The sequence below is a fragment of the Lynx rufus genome, unplaced genomic scaffold (assembly GCF_022079265.1).
Source record: "Lynx rufus isolate CCGP_SWC_20201006 ecotype Redwood Valley unplaced genomic scaffold, mLynRuf1.p SCAF_15, whole genome shotgun sequence".
Classification (NCBI taxonomy): domain Eukaryota; kingdom Metazoa; phylum Chordata; class Mammalia; order Carnivora; family Felidae; genus Lynx; species Lynx rufus.
This window is the reverse complement of record NW_025814829.1, coordinates 58,313,039-58,335,890: the sequence shown is the minus strand read 5'-3', so window position 1 is coordinate 58,335,890 and position 22,852 is coordinate 58,313,039. Positions and strand designations below refer to the sequence as shown.

At 40.9% G+C, this 22,852-nt stretch overlaps 1 protein-coding gene across 1 annotated transcript in view; it reads right to left on the bottom strand.

Annotated features, from left to right (window-relative positions):
* Positions 1 to 5,427: 5,427 nt before the first annotated feature.
* CATSPERE (catsper channel auxiliary subunit epsilon) overlaps positions 5,428 to 22,852 on the bottom strand; it is a 199,859-nt gene continuing 182,434 nt past the window's right edge. Inside the window, exons 18-21 of the mRNA XM_047077101.1 lie at positions 17,944 to 18,030; positions 16,683 to 16,840; positions 11,909 to 11,962; positions 5,428 to 5,581 (exon numbers count right to left, since the gene is read on the bottom strand). Of these exons, the coding sequence (XP_046933057.1) occupies positions 5,428 to 5,581; positions 11,909 to 11,962; positions 16,683 to 16,840; positions 17,944 to 18,030 (453 nt within the window). The remainder of the gene's footprint in view (positions 5,582 to 11,908; positions 11,963 to 16,682; positions 16,841 to 17,943; positions 18,031 to 22,852) is intronic.

Genomic DNA, 22,852 nt, shown 5'->3' with positions numbered 1-22,852 from the left:
TACAAGTCACCTCTGAGGCACTCCGGTTCTCACCCTTCACCTGGAACCACTGGGGCTCTGCCTCGCACTGACCTTCTGCACGTTGTTAAGCAATAACTAGTGTTGGCAAGGGTGTGGAGATGAGGGAACCCTGGCGCACTGTTGGTGGGAATGTCAGTTTGGTCAGCCACTATGGAAAACAGTATGGAGGGTTCTCAAAAAATTAAAAATAAGGGGCCCCTGGGTGGCTCAGTTGGTTGAGCGGCCATCTCTTGATTGTGGCTCAGGTCATGATCGCACGGTTGGATTGAGCCCTGTAACAGGCTCCATGCTCGGAGCCTGCTTAAGATTCTCTCTCCTTCTCTCTCTGTCCCTCCCCTACTCTCAAGGTTGTGTGAATGTGCTCTCTTAAAGTAAATAAATGAACTGAAAATAAAAATAAAACCGCCCCGTGATCCAACAGTTCCATTCTGGGTATGTATCCAAAGGAAATGAAAACAGGATTTTGAGGAAATATATGCTTTCCCATGTTTATTGAAACATAACTTACAGTAGCCAAGTTATGGAAACAACTCAAGTGTGAAGGGATGAATGGATAAAGAAGATGTGGTGTACGTATATACCCAATGGAACGTTATTCAGCCATGAGAAAGGAGATCCTGCCGTTTGCAACAACATGGATGGATCCTGAGGGCATTATGGGAAGTGAAATAAGCCAGAGAGAGGAAGACAAATACTGTGTGATATCACTTATACGTGGAATCCTCAAAAGCCAACCTCATAAAAACAGAGCAGAACGGGGGTTACCAGAGGCAGAGGGGTGGGGGATTTGGGCATACGCTGTTTAAGGGCACAAATTTGGAACTAGCAGACAATGGAGAGCTATGGCACGGCACAGTGACTATAGTCAATGATCATCATAAACTTCACAGCTGCTGAAAGATTAGATGTTGAGTTGTTCCCACCACAAAAAGGGAAATGATTATGTGACACAACAGGGGTGTTAGTTAATGCCACAATGGTCGTCCTCTCACGACACGTAAATATCAAATCAACGCACGTTGAACTTACACAATGCCGTATGTCGATTATATTTCAATGAAAAACATACGTAATTTAGCAAGAACCGGGGGACTCTGTTGTCTTTGTTAGTCCATGCTTTTCAAATGCTTGCTCCATGACACCCGCTAGCACTCCCACCGGGACATTTCCCAGGTCACTACCAATGAGAACTTTAGCAACTGAACCATGAGCTTGAGCCAGAAACTTTTGCGGCCCCTCTTACCTTCCAGGATGGTGCTGTCTCTGCCTGCTGGGTGCTGGGCCAGTCTCAAATCCCCTCTGCCTGCCCATTTGCTCAGACCACTCGGGTCACTGCTGCATTGGCCCAGGCCTCTGAGAAGCAGTCGCCAACATGGGATTAAGTATGCAGCGATTTTATTAGAGGAAGTACTCCCTGAAAGGAAATGCGAAGTAGTGGAAGGTTGGGAGAATCACCAGAGAGAGAAAAGAGGGCGAGAGACAGAGATCGGGTGGGGGTCTCCACACCACCTTACAGGGGCCGTGAGATATAAGGAAAGTTTGAGAAGCCTTCAGGAGTCCCTGAGGCAGGCCGCAGGGGTCCTGGTCTACCTAGGATCCAGTCTGCCTCAGTATCCCCTCTGTACCCTGTCACCGGAGGGGAGCCGCCTGAGGGTGCACGTGTGGCCTTGGTGCAAGTGTGGTGGTGGACGCCCGAAGGCAGCTGCTGATTTCCTGGCTCAGTCGCACATCTTCATTCGGAGGCCTGCCAGGAGCATTCCCAAGGCCGCCACACTGCTCATTTTCCTGCCACCCCACCTACACGGGAACCCCGGCACTCTGGCTCCCCCCCGTAGCAGTGGGTGAAATGTTCCATCCTTAGGGTCAGCGCTGGATCATAGCTATCTTGCCTCCTCAAGATTTTGGTCCGGCAGTTATCCGCCTCCTCTGCTGGTTTTCCCTAGCTCCCGGACGATACCTCTCAGTATTTCAGAACATCTTCCTGGCCTCACCTCTGCCTTGTGTTGGCCTCCGTTTCTTTGCTCCCTGTCACAGGAACAAAGGAACTCTCTGGAAGAGTTGCCTCCACTTACTGTCTCCCCTTCCTCGTCTCCCATGTTTTTGTTCACGATGACAAGAGTTTTATTTTTGTATGAATAAAAATGGTATAAGTTCAACGTGGCTGGAACGAGAGCAAGAAAGCAAATGTTGCTTGGAATTACATCACAGACACGCTGTTTTACAATAAGGAGAGTTTTACGTGCTACTCCTCTATTGTTTCCTCTTCCGCCCTTTTAAGGGTTTGATTTAGAACTTCTCTTGATATATCCCCACATCTCTTGATATATCCCCACTCCCCTCCCACAGTGACCCACAGACACCTGCACACAGGCACACAGCGTTAACGGAATGTGATGTATCCTTCCGAACGTTTCTTCATGTTCTCACACACAGAGGTTTTCTTTTGTTTGTAAGATCATACTCTAACTACTTCTCTGTGTTCTCATTCAACAAAACCTCGTGGAAAATCTTTCAAATCGACTAGTACAGATTGATCTATATGGTCAACGTATAATCAATCGATTCAACTCTTCACCTATTGATAGGCATTAGTTCTTTTTGTAGAGTTTTGTCATGACAACCAATGATACAGCATATACGTATATATAGATTCCGTATCTCTCTCTCTCTATATATATATATCCATATATATATATCCATATATATATCCTACAAGGATATATATATATATATATATCCTACAAGGATATATATATATATATATATCCTACAAGGATATATATATATATATCTCCTACAAGTAGGATATATATATGGATATATAGATATATATATATATATATATATCTATATATCCTACAAGGATATATATATATATATCTCCTACAAGTAGGATATATATATGGATATATATATATATATCCTACAAGTAGGATATATATATGGATATATATATATATATCCTACAAGTAGGATATATATATGGATATATATATATATGTATATATATCTCCTTTCCATCCCATCTCATCCCATAAATAGATTCCTAAGAGTGGAATTTCTGGGTCTAAGAGCGTGTATATATGCGTATTTTTTTATTTTACTAAAGAAAATTTAAATGTTTATTTTTTAAAGACAGAGTGCAAGCGGGGGAGGGGCAGAGAGCGAGGGAGACACAGAATCCGAAGCAGGCTCCAGGCTCCGAGCTGGACACGGGGCTCAAACTCGAACTTGAACTCTTGAATTGTTAGATCACAACCTGAGCCCAAGTCGGACGCTTAACGGACTGAGCCACCCCAGGCGCCGCAAGAGCATAGATGTTTTCAATAGATCTTACCAGATCGCATTCCAAAAAGGCTGAAATAATTCGGTTTTCCTTCAGAAGTGCAAGAGTTTCCTGACCCTCATTCCTTCCCAAGAGTTACCCTTCTGACTTTGTGCCCTTGGGTGCAGCCTCATTGTAACTTTGTATCTTTCTGACTGCTGGTGAGGTTGACTATCAGAGGTGGACAGCACCTGATTTTGGAGTCAGTGTGCCTGAGTGTGAATTTCACCTCCATCTCTTAGCAGCTGTGTGACCTTACAAAAATTTTTTGCCATTTTTTGTGCCCGTTTCCTCATCTCTGCAATGGGATAATAATATTCCCACCTCACAGCATTGAAGAGAATTAGGTAAATTATTATAACAATTCCTGGCGCATAGTAAACACACACAAAAAATGTTGTTTTAAATACATTTATTGGCTGTTTGGGTATGCTCCTCTGTAAAATGACTGTATTCTTTGCTCTCATTTTTCTCGTGTTTTTTTTCTTTCTATCAAATATTTTTATCAGATTTTGTCTCACCTCCTTCAATAAAGATTTTAAAGATTTGTAATTAAATAAAATTTAATTTCTATAACTGAGAGTTGATGGGGGTGGGGGAGAGGAGAAAGTGGGGGATGGGCATTGAGGAGGGCTCTTGTTGGGATGAGCACTGGGTGTTGTATGGAAGCCAATTTGACAATAAATTACATAAAAAAAATTTGTCACTACAATGAATAGATTACTTTTTGTTATTTCTATTGTTGTTATATAGCATTCTAGAGAAAAAGTACTAATTTTTAAATATTTATCTTACATTGTGCCATCAAATTATCTTAGTCTAGACAACTATAGGGTAGTTCTTGTGACTAAGTTTGGGTTTCCTAGGCATATGATCTTATTTTTGAAAGAGAGGATTTTTATCTCCTTTCCCCCAGTGCTTATAATGGTTATTTTATTTTATTTTCCTCTTGTAATGTCAGAACTCTCAAAAACAGTGGTGAATAGCAGGTATCCCTGTCTTGTTCTTGATTTTAGTAAAATAAGAAATTCCAACTGCGGACAGCAGCTTTGATCTGCCCCTGGGGTTCCATCTCAAGATCTTCTAGTCTTTGTGAGCCTCTATTCTTTTTTCTGTTTTTATTTTTTTTAATGTTTATTCATTTTTTGAGGGGGGGGGGGCAGAGAAAGAGAGCGGCAGACACAGAATCTGAAGCAGGCTCCAGGCTCCAAGCTTGTCAGCACAGATCCCGATTCGGGGCTTGAACCCATGAACCATGAGATCATGGCCTGGTTGAAGTCAATTGCTTAACCGACTGAGCCACCCAGGCGCCCCTGTGATCCTCTATTCTTGATGTCCGTGCTGTTGATTTCATTCTCGTGTAGCTAGCCTCCGCAATCGCATAAGCCAATTCTTTTAAACAAATTGCTTTACACACACGCGCTTCCCACAAGTTCTGCTTCTGTAGTTGAACTCTGACTGCTAGAAATACTGATTGTTTGAAAGCTGTGGTGACCCTTGGGCAAATTAAGCAGCTTATGTTGAACATGAAAATCACACTTTAAAACTTAAAATTAAAACTTAGAGCATCCGCTCCTTGTTTTCAATATAATAAGTTGTACATTTCACGTGTGACTCTACTGCTAGAAAAACTTCTGGAATACGCTGAAGGCAGATCATTTAGGACACATTAAGCCTTTTGTGCATAAGCGAACTATAGCCATCTAAGGTTTCATATGAGCAGTTTCACGCAAAATAATATTTGACACGTTTATACACTTTCAAAAAATTTACTCACATTCTTAGGAAGGATGTTAACAGCCAAAGTTAGCTTCATTTTAATTTTTTAGAACACCATGGAAGAGCATACAGAGTACCTTAAGGTAAGTGCAAACACCTTAACGTTAATTTTGTAATATACAACGGATATGAGGATATTCGTCTTGGGGCAATTCAAAAACATTCTTCGGAGCTTGAATTTGATGATACATACTATGTGCTTTGTATGTCTTGGTCACACCCACACTTGCAATGTAAGTATATATACATACTCTCTCTACATAAATATATATACATCCCTACTGTACAAGCTTTGGTTCCACCTAATTATTCTTTGGTGTTCTTTCATATTTGTTAAGTGTTTCGTAAATACGTTGTTTATAGATCCTCATGTAATGGAAATAGCTCAAAACTAGAATACTGAAGAACAATAGCATCAGAACAAAGAGGAAAGCAGCAACCAGGTAGCCACTGGGACTGAAACAAGAACAGAAGAAAAACCAGTCCATTAGAAGTCATCATTCACTTTGGTTGTGAATTTATTTAGTCAGACAACATTTGAATGGCTAGCTCCTATGCCACTGATAGCAAACAGAGATTAGTAAAACAGCCTGTCTACCCTCAGGACGTTTGCCTCTTAGTGTTCAAGGTGGACCAGGAAGGAAAACAGAGAGTGTGGTGAATGAGAGAAAGAAACATGAAATTCGCTGGGGGGGGGGGGGGGGGAGGGGAGGGCAGACATCCAGAAGGCCTTCCAGTGGTGGTGACCTTTGAACAGAGTACTGGTGGGAATAGGATTAGGAGCGTTAGAATGGGCTCCCTGGATAAAAATGCCTGGCAGTGGGGGCAGGGGGAACACCTGGGCGTCTGACTCTTGACTTTGGCTTGGGTCATGATCTCAGGGTTGTGGGATGGAGCCTGGAGCCTGCTTGGGATTCTCTCTCTCTCTCTCTCTCTCTCTCTCTCTCTCTCTCTCTCTCCTCTGCCCCTCCCCTGCTCATGCTGTCTCTCAAAAAATAAAAATAAATTGGGGCGCCTGGGTGACTCAGTCCATTAAGCATCTGACTTTGGCTCAGGTCCGTGAGTTCGAGCCCTGCGTCAGGGTCTGTGCTGTCAGTTCAGAGCCTGGAGCTTGCTTTGGATTCTGTGTCTCCCTCTCTCTCTGCCCCTCCCCTGCTCATTCTTGTTCTCTCTCTCTCTCTCTCTCTCTCTCTCTCTCTGCTACTTTCCTCTGGGTACCAGGCCTCTTCACCTGGGACTCTGCATGGGTGCCTCCCATCAGGGCGGATTTATTGCTTGAGCCAAACACTGTGCTCTTTTCTATTTGGTGTCCTGTTATCTGACTTCAGTTTTTGGTTCCTTTTTAAGCCATAATTATTTATTTGCAGTGTTAAAGTTTCCCCAGGTCCCTCCTTACTCAGACCTTCCTTCTACATGGATACGAGCTTAATCTGACTCCAGTGAATGGTTTCCTTCTTGGAGGAAGTTAATTAACTGACTCAATAAATTACCTGATATGAGCCAGGTCCTGTGGTAGTACCTGGATAAACAATGATAAGTAAGAATAGACATGGTCCCCATCCTTAGAGAGCTTACATTCAAGTGGGGACATAATCGTTAATCAGTGATGAAAAAATAAATAGAAAATTTTATTTGCGATAAGAACTAAGTAGGAGAGAGATACAACACAATGAAAGCTTACTATAGCAGGATTTAACCTGGTGATAAGGTCAAGAAATGCCTCCATTTTAGGGAAAATATAATTATCCTAAACTATGAAGAATTAAACGGAAACGTAGTTGGTAAAGTTAAGTAGGAAAGAGGTAAGGAAGAGTTGCCAGATGGAAGAAATCGCACCTGTGAAGTTCCTGTTTCGGGACAGAGTATGGAGAAAGTTGGGAACTGAAAGAAGGTCGGTGGGTCTAGAGCAGAGAAGATGGCGGGAGCATAATGCAAGATGAGATTGGCAAAGTAGGTGGGGGCCAGATCATGGTAGGTCTTGTAAGCCTCGTTGTGGAGTTACCATTTTAAGGAAAAAAAACCCTAAGGGTTTCAGGCTATAAAATTAGCATTTGAAAAGATCACTTTGGCCCCAGCGAAGGAAATGAACTAGAAGAAAATAGAACTGAATGAGGCAAGATGTGTTAGGTGTCTACTGCAGCTGTTCCCATCTGAGATCATGGTAGCTTGGATTGGAGAGGTGGCGATAGGCTTGGTGGGAAGCGGACTCATTAAAGGGCGGTTCAGGAGATTGAACGAATGAGAGTCAGTGACTGGATGAGCTGGGGGAAATAGAGAAATGAACGTGAGCCCTAGGTTTTTTGGTTTTTCGTTTTTGTTTTTGTTTTTTTTGTTATTTTATTTACTTATTTATCTTTTCTTTTTGACTTGTAGATGTTTGGCTTGTACAGTTCAATGTGCTATTTCCTGAGAGAAGGAACACAGGAACACAGGGTTGCTGTACTGTTCATCTCCTGAAGGCACCATTCATATTATAGCCCATGTGAATGGATTCTCTTGGAGCTGTGCAGAGACAACCTGCAGGGTTGTATGCAGTTACCCCAACAGATCTGTTTTAGAGTGGGACAAATAATGGGGTAAGGGAACGGGTGATAAGATCACGAGATCACTTTTGGACATGTCCAGTTTGACCAGTCTTTGAGACATCTAAAACAAGACGTTAAGTAGATGGTAGGATCTTTGGCTCTGGACAGGCCAGAGATGTGATTTGGGAGTCATGCGTATATAGATGGATGCTTACTGAAGCCATGAGTATGGCTGAGCTTGCCAGAATGAGAAGCTCACGAGACCAGGGCTGAGCCCTGGGCAAAGTCAACATTTACTGGCTGGTGAAGGAGGTTGAGGCTCTCTTTACTTGAGAGAGACTGGCTATAGAAGTTTAGGAAAACCCATAAAGCAATACAGCAGTCAAAGGAAGAGTCAACACTGATGAAACAGGAAATAAGATGAGGGCTGGTAAATATCAGGTTCAGTGCAGGCCAGTTCCGGTTCAAGATGGTGACATAGGAGGCTCTTGAGCTCACCTCCTTCCACCATCACACCCATGCCACAGCTATCTGAGGAACAGTTCTCTCCAAAAGAAATCCAGAAACTAGCTGAGCAACATCTACACATTGGGTGAATGAGAAAAAATCCACCCACATCGAAATGGGTAGGAGTGACTAGAACACAATCTGACCATAAACCCCACACCCAGCACAGCAACACACAACCAGGAGCTTGTCCCTGAAGCCTGAAGGGTTTGGACCCAACACCTAGAGTCTCAATCTACAAGAGTTCCACCTGAGGGACAGGCCCCCCAAACACTTAGCTCTGAGAGCCAACCGGACTTGTATCTATGAGACCCACGGGGCAGCGCAGAAAAGGGATCCTGAGCACTTGCAGGAGCTAAGCCCCCCTTAACCCTCAGCCCAGAGAGAGCAGACTGAAATGCCCATCTCCTCATCTTTCCATGAAGAGGTCTATTTGCTTATCTTACAAGTTATGGTCTGGGGTTCAGGCTCCTGATTTAACGCACACCAAGGGACTGACTGAAATCCTTTCCAGACACTTGGGAGTGTGGCAAGTGCCATCTTAACGTTCTCTCTGCTTCTCCTTCGACCACTGGTATCTCTCTGAAAGGAGCTTCTGCACATGACCGGTGGCCCCAGCTTCTATGGCTGCCATGCAGGGGACACTCCCTTAATCGCCTGACTCTGGTTGTCAGGAGAACTTACACTCACTAGTCCTGTAGGAGTGTGACAAACTCCATTTAGCTGAGATTAACCCAGGATTTGGCACAGAGGGAACAGACAGGAACACCCATCTCCCAGTCTTTTCCCTGAAAGAGGTCTATTTGCATACTTGAAAAGCCACTGCCTATGTGTCCAGTTTCCAATCAGCTTGCATCCAGGTGCTGACTGAGGTCCTCTTCTTTGGGAGGCTGACAGGTCTTGGCACACCCTCAACTATTAGAAAACCCTCAGAATTAAGAAGGCACCTTGCATAGGGGCACCTGGGTGGCTCAGTCAGTTAAGCGTCTGACTTGGGCTCAGGTCATGAGCTCACGATTGGTGGGTTTGGGCCCCGCATCGGGCTCTGTGCTGACAGCTCAGAGCCTGGAGCCTGCTTCGGATTCTGTCTCTCTCTCTCTCTCTCTCTCTGTCCCTTCCCCCACTCATGTTCTGTCTCTGTCTCAAAAATAAACATTAAAAAAAAATGTTTAAAGAAAGCATCTTGGACAGTCAAAGGTTTGAGAGACAACCAACAGCTAGGGCCAGACTGAACAATAAGGTTCATCTCCTCCCTGAGACCATTCCTACAAGACTATTGAAAAGAGGCTGTCTTCTCTAAGTCAGAAGCCAATGCAGTCAAAGGAAATGAAGAAACGGAAGAAATTTGTTCCAAACAAAAGAACAAGAGAAAACTCAAGAAACAGACCTTGGCTTAACCAACTGAGCCACCCAGGCACCCCAAGTTTTTATCAGTTTATATAAATTAAAAACTTGGGGGTGATTAAAAGCCTACGAGGAGGATCTAGTTGAGAGGCAAAGTTTAATATATACAAGAGAGAAGAAATAATGGATTTGGAAGTTTCCTTAGAAAGTAAGAGGGTTCAAAGCACAGGAGGAAGAATTAAAGAGGAGGAATAAAATTTCTTTAACTGTAACAGGATGGAAAAAGGAGAGAATGGATATAGGTGTTTGCAGATTTATATGTTTGGAATCAGGAATCAGGAGTGTTCCCGGGTGCTGGCTTCTAATTTCCCTGGAATGGTGGAGACAAGCTCATCTGATGGTTGTTAAGTAAAGATGGTCCAAGGAGGAAGCTAATTAGATAAGGTCCGAGGTCGTTATGGAGAGTAGAGACGTTGGTTGGCCAGAGAGAGACAGGAAGATTCTCAGGTAGTGTTGGTGACCTACATGAAGTCGGTGATTAATCTGCCCTGTTGTGTCACTTTCTTTTCCGACACTTGGCTGTTCAGGTGTAATCACAGAGCGCTGTGGGGCGCTAAATTCCAGAAAGGTAAGGAGATACTAGTGCTACTGAAGGAATAAAGTGTAAGAAGATACTAAATAAAAAAGGAGAAATTGAAAGTAGAAGTGAAGGTCCCAATGGGAACAATGAGGAGCTGTGGTGAGTATAGCTGGAGTAGCAAGCTGGAAGGTCAGAGAATGGGATGTCTGAGCGGATGCTTCGGGAAGCAGAGACATTCTGACAGTAATGCCAGTGTCCTCAGTGTGACTATGGGAGTGGGTGGTGGAAACACAGCAGAGGAAGAGGACACTCAGGATGAGGAAAGGCCTTGATGTTGGCAGGGTTAGCCGTGTGGGCACAGATGGTGGGGACTGATATGGAGGTGGAAACAGCATGGCAGGGCCAAGGTCATCAATGAGTGGAGAGGACTTTGGGGAGGATGCGGCAACACAGAGAAAGGACGGAGGTACAGCGGATGCCATGAGCCTCAAAGGGTGGGTGTTGAAAAAGATACGTTTTAGTTTTGTTTGAGAAGACCCGGGATAAATAATGATCCGACAGTGGTAATGGCACTGCGAGGCACCTGGGGGTCGTTGGGAAATAAACAGCCAGCACTCTAGAGGGCTGAAGGTGAAGCAGTGTCCTGGGGGCGGGGGAGAGGGAGATAAGAGGGGGGAGCTCAGAGGATGGTTGAGGATTTAGGTGAGTTTGCTGGTTAAATGGTAGCAACTCCAAAGGACCCAGTGGAAAATCTGGGGAAGTGGTTGAGCACTGGGCCAAAAGGCAAGGGAGCACTAAATGTCTGCCTCGTACAGGCTGGTCTTCAGCCACTGTTTGCTCATGAAAAGGGCTTTCTCGCTAGGAAAATGTCCACCACCAGCTAACCCCTTCTCTCCTCTGCCGCCCCCGTTCAGGGCTCACTAACCTACAGACTGTTCCCTAGGCTGCACCATATGCCCTGGCTGCTAAAATCCCAGCTACTAGGAGGTGAGCTGGGGCGACTGGGTGAAATCCTCCTTCACTGTCTTCTGTCCTCTCCAACTCACCAATGCCCCCTTCTGATGGTGGATACTTGGGTGGACGGATGTTATTAATATTCATCGAAATCAAACATGCCAATCGAATCCTCATTAGGAAGGGAAGTCACTGCCAAACGCTATACATGTTTCCCAAAGTCACTTCGAAATAACACATGGCTCATCTCATTTGTAGGTTATTCACACTATTGATCTCCCGTTGGTACAAAACATCAAGGAGTCAGTAATGTTTGAAGTAGGGCCGTAAGTAACTTAATTGTTTGTCTTCCATTTTTTAAAATTTTACAAAAACCAGGCCCAGGACAGAGACGCAAAGTCATTTGTGACCCCAGGGTGAGCATGAAGACTCCTTACTCTGCCCTCCTAGGAAACTCAAGTTGGGTCCAGGAAAATGCCTTCGCTACCTGTTTCCCAGATGCATAAGAATATGACCAGTGGTCAAGGGCAGACCTGGGGTCATTGAGGGCACAGCCAGTGTCTGCTCCCAGTCTCCACCACTGCAGCCTACAGTCTGGCCCTTAAGTGGGGTTGAAAGAGGCGTTGGATGGGAAGACAGCAGGCACTGGGGGATGAAACAAAAGGGGACCCCCAGCTGCAGTAACAATTCTCAGAAACTCCTTACAGCCGCATCCCTGGGATGATTGATACATACAATTTTAGGGTATCACATATAGGGCAGAAGTATTAGGGTCCCAGGGAAATGGGGGAGAGAGGTTTTTCCTTTTTTTAGCTGCCACCCTTGTCTTTTACAACTTCCCTCATTAAAATCTGATTAGGCACTGGGCATTACCTGGGAATCATTCCGAAGGTCTCTATTGCAAAGATAGTTGTTAGGTTACAGAAACTGCAAATCAGAAAAATAATATTAAAGATGAAATTAAGTGCAATATATTAAGACTCCGTCCAAATCTTTACGGTAATGATCAAATCATGTATAATCCTAATTAAGGTGTCAATTTCTCGGTAATGGAGAGACTAGATGCATTTGCATAACAGCCATGATGATTTTTCCATACGTGTGACTTGGCCTGCTTGCTGTATAATTTCTCAGAGCTTGTCAGTGCGATTTCATGGTCCTCTTAACAGCTTTGCATCGTTTTGATGGTGGGTCCCGAGGCAACAGCAATAATAATAATAATAATAATAATAATGTTTTACTGAGCATTAGTACTTATTGAAAGCAAATACTATCTGAGTGTTTCCTTTGTACCAGGCAGTGTACCAAATACCTTCCATGAATTATCTGCTGAATCCTCACAGGAACCCTTTCTTTTAGATGAAGAAACTGACGCTTAGATAGGTTAGGCTACGTGCAAAAGTTTACACAGCTGTAAGTAGCAGAGCCGAATTCAGGTTTTTCTGATCGAAGAGCCTGTGACATTCACCTGATGTAGGTTGACTCTTTCAAGAAGCTAAGAATGTGAGGAACTAGACATATGGAACTGTGTTATTAACTTCTAAAGTTACTGAGTATCTCTCATAATGTAGCCTATTTCTTGGAAAGAGATAGAGTAGAGCTAAATCAACATTAATGATACGACTGCACCTATCTTCATGTGGGAGAAGAGAGAAGAAAGGAACTTAACTTGATTGAGCAAAATTGGGGATTTTTACCCAGGCCTTTCATTTGATCCTCAGAATACTATTAAGAGAGGAATTATAGACTCATTCTACAAATAAAGAAATAAGCTCAGAGACTAAGTAATTTGCTTAAGGAGGCATATCTATCAGTGGCAAAATTCGGTTTCTAGCCAAAGTAGAGTCTAGCCTTCAAGGTCCATCCATGTTGTAGCAAATGGCAAGATTTCCTTCTCTTTTTACGGCCGAGTAATGTTCCGTTGTATTTATGTACCACATCTTCTTTATCCATTCATCCACTGATGGACACATACATCATTTCCATGTCTTGGCTACTGTAAATAATGTCGCAATGATCAGGAGGGTGAATCTTTTCAAGTTAGCGTTGTCATTTTCTTTGGGTAAATACCCAGGAGAGGAACTGCTGGATCACATGGTAGTTCTATTTTTAGCTTTTTGAGGAAACTCCATAGTGTTTTCCATAGTGGCTACAGCAATTCACACGCCCACCAATAGTGCACAGGATCCCCTTTTTCCCACATCGTTGCCAACACTTGTTATCTCTTGTCTTTTTGAGAACAGCCATTTGAACAGGTGTGAGGTGATATCTTGTTGCCCTTCTGATTTGCATTTCCTTGATGATGAGTGACGTTGAGCACCTTTCCATATGCCTGTTGGCCATCTGTACGTCTTGGAAAAATGTCTATTCAGATCTTCAGCCTAGTTTTTAAATGGATTGTTTGTTTTCGTATTGCGTTGTATGAATTCTTTGTATATTTTGCAGATTAACCCCTTATTGGGTGTGTGATTTCCACAGGTTGTCTTTTCATTTTGTTGATGGCTTCCTTTGCTGTGCAGAAGCTTTTTAGTTTGGCGTAGTCCCGCTTGTTTCTTTTTGCTGTTTTTTTTTGTTTTTTTTTTTTTTGTTTTTTTTTTTTTTTTTGGTGTCAGATTAAAAAAATCATGGCCAGGACTGAAGTCAAGGAGCTTCCTACCTATGTTTTCTCCCAGTTTTATGGGATAAGGCCTTACATTCATGTCTTTAATCCATTTTGAGTTAATTTTTCTGTATGGTGTGAGACAGGGGTCTAATTTCATTCCTTTGCATGTAGCTGTCTAGTTTTCCCAACACCATTTATTGAAGAGACTGTCTTCCTCCCTGCTGCATATTCTTGGCTCCTTTATAATAAATTAATTGACTATATATGTGTGGGTTTTTTCTGTCCTCTCTATTCTGTCCATTGATGTATGTGTCTGTTTTTATGCCAGGACCATACAGTTTTGATTACTATAGCTTTGTAGGATAGTTTGAAATCAGGAAGGGTGATGCCTCTCACTTTATTCTTTTTTTTCAAGATGACTGGCTATTTGGGGTCTGTTGTCATTCCATTCCATATAAATTTTAGGATTGTCCTCGTTCTGTGAAGAATGCTATTGGAATTTTGATAGGGATTACATTGAATCTGTAGTTTGCTTTGGGTATTTTAACAATATTAATTATTCCAATCCATGAGCATGGAATATGTTTCCATTTATTGGTGACTTCTACAATTCCTTTCGTCATTGTCTTATAAAAATTTAGCCAAAGAGCTGAGTGTCTAGGTCTTTCAACTCTTTGGTTAAATTTATTCCTAGGAGGGGTGCCTGGGTGGCTCAGTCGTTTGAGCGTCCGACTTCGGCTCAGGTCATGATCTCGCAGTTCGTGAGTTTGAGCCCCATGCTGGGCTCTGTGCTGACAGCTCGGAGCCCGGAGCCTGCTTCGGAATCCGTGACTGCCTTGCTCTCTGCCCCTCCCCGACTCATGCTCGGTCTCTGTGTCTCAAAAAATAAATAAACGTTAAAAAATTAAAAAAAAAATTTATTCCTAGGTATTTTGTTCTCTTTGATGCAATTGTAAATGAGATTTTCTTTTTTTTTTTTTTTTTAAATTTTTTTTTTCAACGTTTATTTATTTTTGGGACAGAGAGAGACAGAGCATGAACGGGGGAAGGGCAGAGAGAGAGGGAGACACAGAATCGGAAACAGGCTCCAGACTCTGAGCCATCAGCCCAGAGCCTGACGCGGGGCTCGAACTCCTGGACCGCGAGATCGTGACCTGGCTGAAGTCAGACGCTTAACCGACTGCGCCACCCAGGTGCCCCTGTAAATGAGATTTTCTTAATTTCTCTGCCTCATAGTTCATTATTAGTATATAGAAACATAACTGATTTTTATATATTCATTTTGTTTCCTGCCACATTACTGACTTTGTTCATTAGTTCTAACAGGTTTTTTTTGGGTGGAGTCTTTAGGGTTTCCCAAATATAATATCATGTCAACTGCAAATAGTGAACATTTTGCTTCTTCCTTTCTGATTTGTATGCCTTTTATTTCTTTTTCTTGCCTAATTGCTCTGGATAGGACTTCCAATTCTATGTGGAACAAAACTAAAAGTGGGCATCTCTGTCTCTCATCTTTGTTCTTTATCTTAGGGGAAAGGCTTTCAGCTTCTCAGCATTCAGTATGATGCTAACCATGGACTTGTCATATATGGCCTTTATTATGTTGAGGTATGTTCCTTCTCCACTTTGTTGAGAGTTTTTTTTTTTAAATAATAAATTAATGTTGGATTTTGTCAAATGCTTTTCTGCATCTAGTGAGATCATCATATGGTTTTTATCCTTCGTTTTGTTAATGTGTATCACACTGATTAATTTGCAGATATCAAATCATCCTTGTATCCCTGGGATAAATCCACTCGATCATAGTATATGGTCCTTTTTAAATGTATTGTTGACTTTGGTTTGGTAATATTTCCTTGAGGATTTTTGTATCTATGTTCATCAAGGATAATGACCTATAATTTTCTTTTCTCGTGGTATCTTTGTCTGGTTTTGGTACTAGTAATGTTGGCCTCATAAAATGGGTTTAGAAACATTCTTTTCTCTTGCATTTTTCAGAAGATTTTGAGGAGGTTAGATATTCTTTAAATGTTTGGTAGAATTTACCAGTGAAGCCATCTGGTCTTGGACTTTTGTTGAGAGTTTTTTTTTCTTACTGATTCACTCTCCTTACTAGTAGTCAGTCTAATCAGATTTTCCTTTTTTTTTTTTTTATTTGAGAGAGAGAGAGAGAGAGAGAGAGAGAGAGAAGGAGAGGTGCAAAGGGAGAGAGAGAGAATCCCAAACAGGTCCCATGCTCAGCACAGAGTGAGACACAGGACCTGATAACACCACCCTGGGATCATGACCTGAGCTGGACTTAAACAGATACTCAACCGACTGAGCCACCCAGGTGCCCCCGATTTTCCATTTTCTTCATGATTCAGTCTTGGTAGGTTGTATGTTTCTAAGAGTTTACCCATTTCTTCTAGGTTGTCTAACTTGTTGGCATATAATTGTTTATAGTAGTTCTTATGATCCTATGTATTCCTTTGGTATCAGTTGTAACTTCTCTTTCATTTCCAATTTTATTTGAGTCCTCTCTCTTTTTTCCTATTGAATCTAGCAAAAATTTTGTCTGTTTTGTTTACCTTTTCAAAAACCAACTCTTAGTTTCTACTGTCTTTTTAGTCTCTATTTCCGCTCTGATCTTTGTTATTTCCTTCCATTTACTAACTCTGGGCCTTCCTCTTTTTCTAGTTCTATGAAGTGTAAAGTTAAGTTGTTTATTTGAGATTTTTCTTCCTTCTTGAGGTAGAGGATTTCCTTCCTTTTTATGGCTGAATAATACTCCATTCTATACTTATATATACCACATTTTCTTTATCATTCACTCATTAATGGGCACTTAGTCTCCCTCCATGCCTTGGCTATTATAAATAATGCTGTCATGAACATGGGGGTGCATATATCTTTTTGGGTTCCCTCTTGCCTTATATGATGTTGTCATGTTTTAGTGTAACTCATTTATTGGACTTTGTAGAGTGGAGTAGAAATTTTATTCAATCCCATGATTATCCCTTTAAATAGATGCTAAAACTATTATAATAAAATATTTATATTCACCTATAGTTTGGATCCAGGATCTTCACACGAAACACATACATTCCAGAATGGTCTACGGGCCAAACTAAATGGTTATAGTTAGACTTGTTGATAATCTCATACGGTTGATTCAAGTCTCCCGGTTTTCCAATAGCATAAGAAAAACAGTGTTTATAGTTCTGAACAGGAAACAAAGACAAAAACCTTAGGGTCGTTTTTTAGGAGAAGAGGTGTTACAGATAGGAGAGAGGAGAAAGTATGTGATAGCTAGAGGGGAGAAGGGAATGATCTGGAGAAATACACTTATGTTTGTTGGGCAGTATTAAGGGATGGTTTTAATCATGAAATTAAAGTGAAACCAGTCAGCATGGGTATGTCTTCCTCCAACCACCAGTCAGATGTCAAGGTGGACAGTTGGATTTAATGAGGGTTGTGATTTAGCCACACAAGTCTGAAGAAGTGTGAGGAAGGAGGGAATTCAGGGTACATATCAACAGAGTGATAGAATTATTGACCATGGAATTTAAGCTGAATAAAGAGCAAGAGAACCTGGGGGTGGGGTGAGGGTGGTGGGGTCACTGGATTGAAGGTCATTTTGAGGTTGAAGGATTATCCAAAGGATTGTCATAGTCAAGGTTCTAGGGTTATGTTGCTGGAAGGGTTGGGAGTGGTGGATGGAAAGTGGAATGCTTAGATCTGGGAATATAGAGGATAATACACATTTTTTGTATATATATCTCTGTCTTGACATGCACAGATTCTGATATAGAAGTAAAGTAACATTCCTGTTGTAGGACTTACATTTTACAGGCTCAGGTACTGTATAGGTCCCTTTTATTCATGAGATATGATTTGATTTTCCATATAACATAAATTAATTTCAATTCAAGAAAGTTTGATTGAAAAAACGGAAAATATTATAGTATGGGACTGATAGTTGGCATTCAGAAGTGGTCTTTCGTTGTACAAAAATTGAAACTTCAGGTGTTCTTTAGAAAGACTTACTCTCAATGCTTCAACGTGTTTGTCAGGTATTTAATAAATCTGCAAACACAGGTTTCAGCAGAAAAAAGTTAAAATTGTTGGTAACACAGGAACAATGGAAGATCAAACAGGAATAAGATGAAGCACTTTTGAAATCATAATACTAATGCAATAGAAAAATTGGATGTGAGTTGCAGAAACAAATTTAAATCCAGAATGTTTCCATCAAGCTTTTGTTAATGCTGAAATGCCAATTTAGTTATTACAAATAAAGTTTTCTGGGTAATAATTTCCTTACCTCAGGTCCCCAGACTTCTTCTAGTGGGAGGTGCTTGTTAAGCTCAATCATTGACTTCCATGTCTGGGCTTCATTTAAACAACCACTCTGTCAAATAATTGTACATATAGGAAGTTAAGAGACAAACAAATGAGCAAAGGAAAAAAAGAGAGAGAGAGAGAAACCAAGAAATCTACTTTTAACTGTGGAGAACACAATGATGGTCACCAGAATGGAGGTGGGTGGGGGAGATGGATGAAACAGGTCATGGGAATGAAGGAGTGTTCTTGTGATGACCAGGATGGAACTGTTGAGTCACTATATTGTGCACCTGAAGCAAATATAACACCATAGGTCGACTCTACTGGGATTAAAATAAAAAACCTAATAAAAAATTGTGCACACACATATGTTTTGTATATATACACATGTTTTGTATATAAATTCATTCCTAATATTTAATATATTTAATGTCATTGAAAAATGTATATTTATTTATTTTTTCATTCCTTAAACGTTTGCTGATATAAAGGGGAACAATTGACAGTTGTATATTGACCTTGTAGAAAAGGGAAACTCACTTATTTTAAGTGTTTCACATGAAAAGTAATGTTATCGGTGAATATGACCATCTTATTTCTTCCTTTCCAATTCTCATGCTTTTAATTAATTTGCGTTGTATCATTTGCCTTGTTATAGAGATCAGAAACAATGTTGTAAAGAAGTGGTGATAACTGACACCCTCATTTCACTCCTGGCTCCAGAAAGAAGGCTTTCAAATTTTCACCACTAAGTAAGAAGTTTCTATAATTTTTTTTTGTAGTTACATTTTATTAGGTTAAAGAAGTTACCATATACTTATAATTTTCTACGATTTATTTTGGTGCTATTCTTTATTTTTTTTAAGTAGGCTCCACTCCCAATGTGGAGCTTAAACTCATGACCCTGAGAATTCCAAGGTGTATTTTTAAAATGTTACATATGAATAATTTTTTAACCTAATGGCTTTTCAACTATTATAATAATCCATCCATGCTTATTCTTCTTTATTCTGTTAATATGTTGGCTCTCTTTGATTTTCAAATGATATTCCAACTCTTCATTTATAAAATAAACAAAACTTGTTGGGATGCATGATTTAAAAAAAATTTTTTTTAATGTTTTTATTTTTGAGAGAGAGAGAGAGAGAGAGAGAGAGAGAGAGCGAGCATGAGTGGGAGAGGGGCAGAGAGAGAGGAAGACACAGAATCCAAAGTAGTCTCCAGGCTCTGAGCTGTCAGCACAGAGCCCAATGCGGGGCTCAAACTCACAAACTGTGAGATCATGACCTGAGCTGAAATCGGATGCTTAACCGACTGAGCCACACAGGTGTCCCTTTTTCTTTCTTTCTTTCTTTCTTTCTTTCTTTCTTTCTTTCTTTCTTTCTTTCTAAAAAAAAATTTTTTTGGGGGGGGGGGGATGCGTGATTTTTAAACATATTGCCGAGTTTGATTTGCCAGTGTTTTGGTTAGGTGCCTTGTATCTGTGGTCATGGGTGAGATTGGCTCATAATTTCCTTTTCTTTTAAGGTCCTTGGCGGGTCGTCCTGCATTCATAAAATGAGTTGGGAAGTGTTCTTCTCACTTGAATACTCTGGAGTTTTTAGAAAGCTGAAGGGAAAAATTCCTTAAATATTTGGTCGACTTCATCAGGAAAGCCATCTGGGATTATAGATGTCTGTTTATTGCTTAGAATCCAAGAAACTTTGGTAAATTGTGTTTTTCAAGGCGTTTGTCTATTTTATCCAATTCTTCATTGTCAAATTTGTTAATATAAATTTGTTTATAGTAACCTCTATCATTTGGGCTTAAAGTGGTGATATTCTAATTTTGTCTCTCTCTCTCTCTCTTTTTTTTTTCATTTTTCAACTGGAAAACTTTTATAAAGAGATGTTTCCCCTTATCTACTATTTGGTTACCCATTGGGATGGCTCATTTGCAGAAGGTACTAGAAATATTTGTGTCCTTGTCTTTATTTGCCAGTGTTTAAAACAAGGAGTTGGTTTTCTATCATTCTCCAAAGGTATATTTTTGAAAAAACCGTTTTAACTCATAGGTTTAATGCATTTAATGGGTCTTGGCAATATTGCGGTAATTACCCTTAATGAAGCTCTGATCGTCCCTTCTCCAGCCAGTAGGAACCTCTTCATGTTCACTTCTGATTACTTTTGACATGACCCTAGGAGTCTTTGATACTTCCTTGCTAACGGGTATGTCAAACTCTCCCAAACCCATCATGTACATTTCCTCCTCCAGGCTTGGAATCAGCTATTTAAGAATTTCCAGTTCTTTTTAGTGGGAGATAATATTTCAAGATAACCACCTGGGTACTGAGGATACTTCTACCTATTGGTTATGCTTCTAGGGATTTTACTGGACAGCCTAGGAAAAATTTCTCTCTCTATGAACAATACATTTCTATCCAGATCACATGAGTTTCTAATACCTGACAAGTTTACATGGAGTCCTATTCAAATTCAGGATTTTTTGTCTAACTTCTTCTATTTTACATACGTGTCTCCTTGCTTTTATACCAAAACATTTTTTTTTAATTTTTTTTTTTCAACGTTTATTTATTTTTGGGACAGAGAGAGACAGAGCATGAACGGGGGAGGGGCAGAGAGAGAGGGAGACACAGAATCGGAAACAGGCTCCAGGCTCCGAGCCATCAGCCCAGAGCCTGACGCGGGGCTCGAACTCACGGACCGTGAGATCGTGACCTGGCTGAAGTCGGATGCTTAACCGACTGCGCCACCCAGGCGCCCCTATACCAAAACATTTGATGAAGAATGATAGTGTTAGAATATCTCATATTACATATCTCACAACATCAGAATAACTAATACAAATATTGCCACCGCTATTGTGATTACTGAAAACAGTTATATTTTCCCTCTGACATATGATCTTAACATTCTCCTAGCATATTTCATAACTGTATTATACCTATATTGTCAGAAAATACATCCGTTATATACTATTCTCTTTCCCTTTTAACCCTCGCTTTGCTTCAGCTTTATAAGTAACCCTATATAATGCTTTCCTCTAGTTCTTATGTTGCTACCTCTTTAGTATTAATTGTCATTGTTTGAAGGTTATTATTTAATAAGTTACTCAGGAAGGACTCATGGGAACAATATCATCTGATTTTTTTACATGTTAATAGCAGTTTGTGCCTTTTCTAGAGTCATTGGTTTTGCTGAATATAAAATCCTTGGCTCAGTATTTATTTTCCTTTAGTATCTTAAATATTTTACTCCATTTTTTCCTGGCATAAAGCATTGCTATAAAAATGTTAATTTTATTTTATTTTCCTTATATGTAAATTGCTTGCTTTTTTGCCTACATGGTCACTTGGGTTGGCTGTTCTGATATATATATATATATCTTAGATACAGACATATATATATTTTAATGTTTGTTTATTTTTGAGAGAGAGAGAATTTGGAGAGAAGCAGGCTCCAGGCTCTGAGCTGTCAGCACAGAGCCCGGTGTAGGGCTAGAACCCATGAACTGTGAGATCATGAACCAAGTCAAAGTCGGATGCCCAACTGGCCGAGTCACCCAGGCGCCCCTGTTCTGATATTCTTGAGTATATGCTATGCTCTTTCCATATGAAGCTTCAAGTCTTTTTTCTTGGCCAAGGGTGGGAGAGATGTTTTCTTGAATGATTAGCATTGGTTTTGTTCCTTTGTTCTGGTTTTCTTTTTCATGGATTTCTTTTAGATCTTCTTTGCTTATCTTCAGTATTTGTCACTTTGTCTGAAATCCTTTTTATCCCATTGTTCATTTCTTTTTACTTTAAAAATTTTCCCCTGTTAATTTCACCTGTGTCTTTTAAAGCATTACCTGTTGTTTACTTTCATTTTTAAAGGCTATTTTCATTGCATATGAAATTTTAGATTTGGAATTTATTTTCTTTCAGCAATTTAAAGGTATTTTTACTCAAAGTTTTCTGGTTTGCATTATCTCTATAGAGAAATCAACTTGAAGACTTATAGGTACTCTTTTTTTTTTTTGCTTTGGTTGCTTTTGAGGTTCTCTTTGTTTTTGATTTCAGAAATTTTACCATAGTGTTTCGGGATACAGATTACTTTTTTCTGTGCCTCGATGTCTTTTTCAAGTTTGGGAAAATTTTGCTTCTGCCCAACTCTCTTCTCTCTTTTTAGTACTCCACTCCTTAGATGTAGACAGTGAGTCTCCATTATGTTCTTGTCTATATTTTCAATCAGCTTATCTCCCTGTGTATAATTCTGGGCATTTCCTTCTTCTTTTTTTTTTTAATTTTTTTTTTTTTTAGCACGTATTTATTTTTGAGACAGAGAGAGACAGAGCATGAAGGGGGGAGGGGCAGAGAGAGAGAGGGAGACACAGAATCAGAAGCAGGCTCCAGGCTCTGAGCCATCAGCCCAGAGCCCGACGTGGGCTCGAACCCACGGACCGTGAGATCGTGACCTGAGCTGAAGTCGGACACTTAACCGACTGAGCCACCCAGGCGCCCCTGGGCATTTCCTTCTGATGCCTCTTCCAGTTGACTCTGTTTTCAGTCATCACTCCTAATAGTCAAATTCTTCATTCCAGTTAGTGCAGTTTTGATTTTTTTTTTTTTTTCCAGAAGTGATCGGCAGCTCAGAGGCATGGATAAGGCAGAATGATTGATGTTGAAAGTTGCCGTGTGGGGCATTGGAACAACCCGGGGAGGCGACTTGCAGGTATTGGCAAGATGGAGGCTGGAGGACGAAACCGTGGAGCTCAAGTTAGGCAGGAAAAGAGGAAATATGGGGGTGGCAGAGAGGGAGAGAGCAGAGGGCTCAATATGGTGGATGTCTAGACTGCGAGAGGAAAAGTAAGAGGCAGAGGAGCAGTGGGGATTACAACCACAGGGCTAGAAA